The sequence below is a fragment of the Balaenoptera musculus genome, chromosome 11 (genome assembly GCF_009873245.2).
Source record: "Balaenoptera musculus isolate JJ_BM4_2016_0621 chromosome 11, mBalMus1.pri.v3, whole genome shotgun sequence".
Taxonomy (NCBI): domain Eukaryota; kingdom Metazoa; phylum Chordata; class Mammalia; order Artiodactyla; family Balaenopteridae; genus Balaenoptera; species Balaenoptera musculus.
This window is the reverse complement of record NC_045795.1, coordinates 100,902,333-100,910,790: the sequence shown is the minus strand read 5'-3', so window position 1 is coordinate 100,910,790 and position 8,458 is coordinate 100,902,333. Positions and strand designations below refer to the sequence as shown.

General features: G+C 52.8%; 1 protein-coding gene across 1 annotated transcript; it reads right to left on the bottom strand.

Annotated features, from left to right (window-relative positions):
* Positions 1-374: 374 nt before the first annotated feature.
* Positions 375-8,356, bottom strand: CHCHD4 (coiled-coil-helix-coiled-coil-helix domain containing 4). Its single transcript, XM_036868531.1, has 3 exons — positions 8,169-8,356; positions 2,229-2,327; positions 375-1,418 (listed from the first exon to the last, which is right to left on the bottom strand). Exons 1-3 carry the CDS (start codon positions 8,188-8,190, stop codon positions 1,132-1,134), a joined length of 408 nt encoding a protein of 135 aa, XP_036724426.1. The 5' UTR covers positions 8,191-8,356; the 3' UTR covers positions 375-1,131.
* Positions 8,357-8,458: the final 102 nt, after the last annotated feature.

Genomic DNA, 8,458 nt, shown 5'->3' with positions numbered 1-8,458 from the left:
GACCCCAGACTCAGAACCGCACTCCTCACCCTGAGCTGGGCCTCCAGGCTTCAGAGAGCCAACAGCTCACTCTCTGGGGTGGAATGCAGCCTCCTGTGCTCATGCTTCATGTCCCCTGGGCATTGTGGGCTGGTACTCATTTCTAACAAATACAACACGTTAAAGTTGACAGCGACGCCTGTGTGAAGGCATCTGCTCACAGACAGAATCAGTGAGCTCCGTGTGGACGCAACACAGAAAATTTTAACAGATTCAAAGTGATCTACCAATATCTTCAAAGGAGAATTTCAATTGAATTTTTCATAATTTATATTTCCTTATATCACAACATTTTTAATTAGGAAAAGCAAATTAAAACCCACTCAAAAATCAGGTAAAAATCATGTTTTCCTTTTAATTGACACCGTTTCCTCTCTCAGGTGCTACTTTGGTAATGATTAGGTCCCCACCTCTCAAGAACATTGCATCTGAACAGGCTGAGACAGAGCCAGTGTGAACACAGACCCCAAAGCAGGGCTTCTGGGATAACAAGAACAGAAAAAAACAGCCTTTCTCTTCACTTCCAAAGGCAGTCACTCAGAGGGTCCAAAGCTCTGTTTTCCAAACGTAGAAAACCTGGAGCTCAATGCAAACTGGAAACCAAAATACATCAGAAATGAAGCATAGTGCTTCGTCAAATACTCAAGGTCTGATCATCCCGCCTCTTCTGTAAGGAATGGCCCCCCTCCAGCATTTTTAAAGGAAGATGTTTGTTTCTATTTCACTTTCCAACTGGGTATAAAATCTACTAAAAGGGATACAATGAATCAGAACAAATCAGCTCACTCACAAGAGACACTCCCCAGATAAAGATTTTTGGTTGCTGAGATTATTCAGCACATTATTTCAAAATGGCAAAATTCAGGACAATCTGAGAATTCAAAAGTGGCAGCTACATTCGCTGACAGGTTATGTGAGACACACGTTCATACAACCCATTTTTCAGTGTATATGTCCAGGGGCCAAGACCCCTGGTCAGCTCAATAAGTTACTTTGTACATTACAGTGCACAGAACAACAGAGGGAGAGACACTTTCTTGGAGAGGTTCATCCTCTCTGAAGGAGGCTGGAGCCCGGCGCCCAGGGCCCTCATTAGCTGGACCCCTCCTCTTCTTTGGTCGTGGCGGCCTCAGAGACAGCCGTTTCCTCTAATCGGTCCGCTGGCTTCTCCTCCTCCTCCTGGGGATAGAGGTCCGGGTACTTCTGCATGCACTCCTGCATGGCCCGGAACTGGTCTACACAGTCCGACCCCTTGACATCCTCTGTGCTGTAGTGGAAGCACGAAAAGGCCGCCTTGAACTGTTCCCCACATGGGCCGCTGGCCATGCCCCCAAGGCACGGGCAGTTCCAGTTGATGTCTCCGTTGGGCAGGATCAGTCCTGGGACGGGAAGATGGGCAAGGAAGGGTGAGAGGTGCTCCCTGAGGTTTCAGAAAAAGCAAAACCAAGACCAGTCCTCATAGGCATAACGGTAACATGAACCGCTGCCTGGCCGGCACTCACCGGTGGGCCTGCCGCTCCCTCGGGATGGGGTTCAAATGCCCGGCACAAGCCCAGCATTCCCGGCTCAGTCGGAAAGGTCACCATCAGCGACTCTCTCCGTGTGCAGCACTGCTCTGTGTCCTAAGCCGCCTCCCAGTGCTGTGGCCGTGCCTGTGCTCCAAGAACTACACAGGGAAACCGTTTAATCCAAAGCGGAAGCGACCGCTCGGATGGTTACTGAGAAGCTTTGAAAGCCCAAACACTTTAAGGAGTCAAGGTGCTGGTCTCCTCCTTTCACACAGATGGTCAGGACCCCCTGCGCCACGGACCTTCTCCTCAAGCCCCTCCCGCCCCTCAGCTGCTCTCAGCTCAGCACAGTGTGAGGACTGGTACAAGCGAGGCTGGAAGATGTCCAAGGCATGGTGGGCAGGAAAAAGCGAGTGACGTGCCACAGCACTGCGCTCCATTCTTGTAAAAACGGAAAACCATTCAAAAACTCAGGAGAAAGAGAGGCAGAAGAAAGAAGAAACTCCTAGGTTCAGCCTGATGGCCAGGGAAGCGCGTGGGAACGAGGGCTGGAAAGCACACAGCCCCTCACACCTGATGGAGACGCACTCAGTGTCCTAGGAGCAGTGGTGGCCAAGGTAGACACCTGGAAACCTAGCCGCGACCAGGGACGTTGGACTCCCACCCCCGCCCGGCACTCACCGTGCTCCTCGTACGGGTCATTGGGGTCGTCGGCCACCAGCTCCGCGTTGCTTGGAGTTTCATGGTCTTCTTTGGTCACAAATATGATTCGATCCTTCCCTAGTGTTTGGAGAACAGAGGGAGAAATGTTTCACCCAGGAGCTGTGAATCAGCCCTAAACCCAAGCAGCCACGAAAACCTTGTTTGAAGACTGTCCCATTTGAAACCCTGACGTGAGTTCAGTGGTGCTCCCCAGGCTGGGGACTCGCGCACTGCTGACTCTGGGGGAAGGTCTAGCAGCCGCTCCTGCATCACGTGCCTGTGACCGGACTGCGGAGGAGGAAGACGGCTCCTGCTGGCGCCATGTGCATCCTCGGGTGGGAGACGAGACGCCCCAAGCCATCAAATGCAGCTGTTCTCAGTCCCCAAGTTTGCTGACATCTAACAAACGGGTCTTCTTCCTCTGCTCAGAACTCCCGTGCGCTCTGACGGCTCTGTCACTTCCCGTCCCTGTGAGCACCTGGTCCCCTTGCTCCAGGCCCCTCGGGACCTGCCAGCAGGCGCCTTCAGATAACACTTCACCTGTCGGGCTCCTCCGGAAGAGGCTTGGGGAAGCACGAGGGTGACGGGAAACACCCGAGAGACGTGCCAGTGAGGACAGCGGAGGGGACAGAGGGAAGGTACTTGGTGTTTACACCCTCCCCACACCTGTACAGGGTCTCCCAGGAGGGGTGACGGTAATGGCGGCTGACCCTCGGCACGCTCAGGACCACGGCCTGCTCCAGAACACCTGAGGGTTCTGCTCCAACACCTCCCATTCTATCTCAGAGAAGGTGGCTTGTCCCAAGTGGCCTGGGAAAGGATTGGGGCCGGGCAGCCAGGGCATGTTGAAGAACCTAAAGACCTTGGTAATTCTGGCCAGTGTTCAGAACACTTGAAAGCAGCCTGCAAAAGTGCTGCGTGCTAAGCAAAACAAATAAGCTGACACAATTGCTCAGCTCAACTCTGACAGTTTTGTTTAACAAGATCTCAGCCGGGCCCAGACCAATGGGGAGGCCGGTCTCAGGCCAAGTCAAGGCGTCCAAGCCTGCTGGGTACGGGAGGCACCTGTGGGGCTTATGAGGCCCAGAGGCCCAGCCTCACAGAACAGAAGCTGAATCAAGCTCTCTGCACGTCCACACCACTAATGGGCTCCCGAGTGACTGATGCACAGCCCCACCCAGAATGTTCCAGGTCCCTCCCACAAGCCGAGTCCTCTCAGGCACCTTCCTGGACATCCCCCAGAGAGATGGGTTACACTGTATCGAAGGATGTGATACTGTCATTTAGAATAAGAAATATTTGGCCTCTGACCCCATTCTTAGCACAGAGCTCCTAAAATTTCAGTTTCCCAAGTGATGAGAGCATAAAGGTCTTTTTGTTATGTTAATAGGATGACTTGGGGGAGCCTGAGGATGGGGGCTGGTTGCCAGGAGAAACAGCTCTGGCATTAGAGGGTTGGAGCTTTCAGTCTCACCGCCCCCCACACACACACCCCACCCTGGGGAAGGGAGAGGAGCTGGAGGCAGAATCAGCTGCCAGTGGCCGATGATTTAATCAATCATGCCTATGTAATGAAGCCTCCGCAAAAGCCCAAGCGGACAGGTGAACACGTGGAGTTCGGGAAGAGAGGGCATGGAAGCTCCGCCCCTTCCCCACACCTTGCCTTGTGCGTCTCTTCCATCCAGCTCTTCCTGAGTTATATCTTTTTATAATATAATATTCTATCCTTTTATAATAATCCAGCAATCTAGTAAGTAAACTGTTTCTCTGAGTTCTGTGAGCTGCTCTAGCAAATTAATCCAACGCTAGCTAGGAGGAGGTCGTGGGAACCTCTGATCTACAGCCAGTGGTTAAGAAGAACAGATGGCAACCTGGACTTGTGATTGGCACCTGCAGTTGGGGCGGGGGGCGGCGGGGGGGGAGGGGTGTTGCAGGACTGAGCCCTTAAACTGTGGGATCTGACACCATCTCCAGGTAAACAGTGACAGACTGAGCTGAATTGTAGGACATGCTGCTGGTGTCAGAGAATTGCTTGATGTGGGGGAAATACCCACACACTGGAATTGGAATCAGAATCGTTAACGGCAGAACATAACTGCATCTTTTACGCGCTTGGGCCCTACTCAATGAGTTTCCCCACCCGTTGGCTCATTTAATCCTTACACCAACACCGTGAGGTGGGTATTACTAATCTCCTGTGTACAGAGAGAGGAAACGGAGGCCCAGAGAAGGTAGGAAACCAGCCCGAAGGCACACAGTACGTGAAGGCAGAGCAGGAACACAGATTCTGGTCTGAAAGATCGCGAGTGTGTCGCCCTGTCCGCTGCACGCCTGTCCCAGCAGGAGTGTCTGAGAGTGGACACAGGACGGACAAAAGGACAGTGCTCACCGATCCCCGAGTCCCAACTGTGAAAAAAGAACTCATCATGACTGCCCACGAGTGGGGTAACCAGCTAGACTGGAAGTCTCATTACATTTCTCTGGAGAAAATATAAAAATGCTTGTTTTCACTTCCAAGATAACCTTAAAAAGTTGATACAAGCATATTCAGAAGGATGTGGATAACCACCTTACGCCCTCTTAGAGTTCCAAGTCAAGATTTTCATGATCACGGCCGATGGGAGAAAAGGCCTGGGGTGGACTTAACTCCCAGCCAAGGAGGGCCAGCGCCTTCCTGGTCTCCACAGCAAAGGCTCCTCGGTCAGAGACTGGCCTTGGACGACCTTGGCCATCAGACGGTGGCACAGCGACAGTAACCTCAAGGGCCCACCCCTGGCACAGAAGCACATTCTCCGTGCAAGGGGCAATTCAGTCAGATATCATCTACGAGACTGAATTAATGTAAACGGAATGCTGTGAGAATTCAATCCACTCATCTGTCCGGTTTTAGAGTCCCTGAAGCCCACGGGCACATGTTTATAAGAGCAGGTTCCTTAGACGTTTACATGGCAGTAATAAAAGAAAAACTTAAAAATCAACACAAAAATGTATTTCTCAAATTCAGGAAGCAGGGATTCCCTGATGCTGGACTCACTATAGGAGAATCAACCTTTTTAAACAACCTAATAAGGACTTCACCCTCATGACTTAAGCTCCTCTCAAAGGCCCCACCTACTAATACCATTCACCCTTGGGGTTTGGATTTCAGCAGATGAATTTTGGGGGGACACATTCATATCGTAGCAATGGGAAAATAAGGAGCACATTCAGATACCCTCACAGCCTCCCTCTCCCTGACTTCATACCTCCTGCTCAGATGCCATCTTCCTTCATCACTCCCCATCACCCTTAACCTGCTCTTTCTCACCTAACAATTATGTATTTGTTTACCACCTGTCTCCCCCACTGAACTGTCAGCTCCTCAGGGGCAAGGATTTGTCTATTCCATTCACTGCAGTATCCTCGGAGCCTAAAACAGTGCCCAAGACATAGTGGGTAATCAGTATTTGTTGAAAAAGTGAATGGAGGAATGAACTCTGAATTCAGACATGAAGACCCCAGACCCAGCAGAGGGCGGAAGACAGAACAGCTATCACCATGAAGTAGGTTAGAGAAAAAAAAACCATGGATGGGTGGTCTCACTCCCCCTAGAACACGCGTGGGTCTTTACACAGCAGAATCTCTTGGTACATCCAACCCAGAAGGGGCGCCCGCCACCTCCACCATGCCACAAAGGCAGACCGCCCACCTGTGCCCACTGCCATGTGATCAGTGGCTGGCATATCACAGGTACTCAATAAACGTCTGTTGACACAACAGGAGAGAACAGGGTCAGCATTGGAAAAGGAGGAACAAAGACAGGAACAGTGTGGCCCTGGGCCAGGGAGCGAGCCTGAGTCCACGCTGCCCAACACCTTGAACGCCCAGCTAAGGCCTTTAACCCCAAGGCTGGGGGGCGGGCCCCTGAAGTAAATGTGCACAGGCAAGTGATTCACTCAGAACAGAGGGCAGCCGTGTGTATGGGTTCACTGGGTAAAGGTGCCGGGGATATGGCCCATCTAATGCTCCCGGCTTGCTGCAAGAACATAGACAGGAAGGAAAATGACAAAAATAAACCAGGTAATTTCAAAGAGTTTAGGATGTGAAAGACACAAAGGCCCAGAGAAAACCTCACTGAGGTGACATATGAGGTGACATATGAGCTGAATCTTAAAGGATGAGGAGGCAGCCATGAGAAGAGCTGGAAGAAGGGTGCACCAGGCAAAGGGAGCGGCCAGAGGCCAGTGTGGCTGGTCAGTGATGGGTGGTTAGAGAGTAGCAGAAGCCGGATCAGGCAAGGGGCTCGGTCACATCAGCCTTAATCTGGAAGGGGTTTGGGACCGTTTCTCTAAGTCCCATGGGAAGCATAAAGAATCGGTGGGTAGAAAAACAAGAAGTTGGGGACTTAGGGGACAGTGGCATGGATAAGATAAAAACTAGGGAAGGCCTAAAGTGAGTGCTTTTAATTCTCATCCCCAAACTAAGAAAGAGAGAAATCTTTGATCCAGGAAAAGATAGGGACCTAAACACCTGTCTCTGCTTCCCAGAGAACCTGCAACCCCTAGAAACCCTCAAGAATGAGGATTATAGTTTCATTATACCCAAAAGGCTAAAAAAAATTTGCTAAATGAAGAAGTAAATTAGACTTAGAAGAAGGAAATTAAAAACAAGAGACCTGCTGTCTAACAAAGTGGTGAGGGCAGAGGACTTTTGCTCATGGCAGAGTTAAATATCAATCAATGGAAACTACTCATTAGAGACATCAGTGAGTATTATGGTTTTATGACCCAGGGAAGGAGGATTCCAGGAGCAGAATGGGGTACTGGGAAAAGGCGTAGCATTTTAGACTGAGCTGTTCTCCTAACTGAAGCATGACCTTGGGTGGGTCACCTCCATCTCTGGGCTTAAGATTCCCTTAACTAACTGAGGGAGCTGGACCATTCGCTAAAGGATTTCTGGGTGAGTTCCAGCTCGCTCTGGAGCTTTATAGTCTCAGGTGTCCACCATTCCCCTCACCTGGCACCGAGAAGGTGCTTCATGAATATGAGCGGAATAAATGAAGATCAACTTCTCATTTTACAAGACTGAACACTAGGCCCTGGAGGAGTTGGGTGGCAGCTCAGGGACAGAGCCGGTTAGCGGTTGTGCAGGAAAACCCCTGGACCCGGCCTGGAGACTTTTGAGGTCCCGGGTAGAGGTAACAAGCAGAGAGACAGTAGGCGGGGGCCAACTTTGTTTTATTTTGTTTTGTTTTCTGCGCAGGGTGTCTTCTGAGCGGAAGGCTCCCTGGAGTCCACTGGGCACCAGACTGGGCAGTTCTGGAATCAGACCGCGGGGCTCCAACCCCAGCTTTGCGACTTGCCGGCCGTGTGGCTTACCCAAGTCACTTCTGGGTCTTGGTTTACTCTCCGGATAAAAGCAGGGCCTGACTTAGGAAGGTCGTCGCGAGACAGACCACACAAAACTCCTGGACCAGAGCCTGACCCGTCCCAGCGGGCGGCACTCCCACCCCCAGCGCAGCGCCCACCGAGGGGCGACTTTCCGGGACAGTTGAAGGCGGTGCAAACGGGAACACGTGGTGTGTGGTGAGCGCCATAGTAACATTATAATGAATATCAATAAATTCCCCGTTACCAGCCGCAGGCAGCGCGCTCGCACAGCCCTGACCCCCGGCCCTAGTTTACGAGCTCCCCCATGTGCTGTTCCCTCCGAGGTCCGGGTTCGAGCCTCACGGTGACCTCGGCCGGCCTCGCTCCTACCCGGGCCTCGGTTTTCTCATCTGAAAACCGGGGATGGCGACCCCGCCGCCGGGCCCAACCCGAGGGTCCCGAGGACTGTCGCCCGCGCCTGCAGTGGGGGCGCGGGGGTCCGGGGGGCTGCACAGACCGCGTGTCCCCTGCAGGCCCTCGTAGGCCGTCTCCACGCAGCCCGATCTCCTACCTTCCTGCCGGCAGTAGGCCATGGTGCAGCCCGGCGCCCCGACCTCGCGGCGACTGTGGCGGCGGCCTCACGCCGTGACCTCTCCGCTGCGGGGCTGGCGGCTTGGAGGCCCGCGCGGACCCGCCCCCTCCAGGCCTGCCCGCCGCGCGCCTGCCTCGGCGCGTCTAGCCCGGCCCTCTCAGCCGGGAACTACATTTTCCAGCAGGCTGCACGCCGCCCGGACCCCCCCCCCCCCCAGGCAATAAGGACTACATTTCCCAGAATTGCTTGCAGTGCGCAGGCGCATCAGT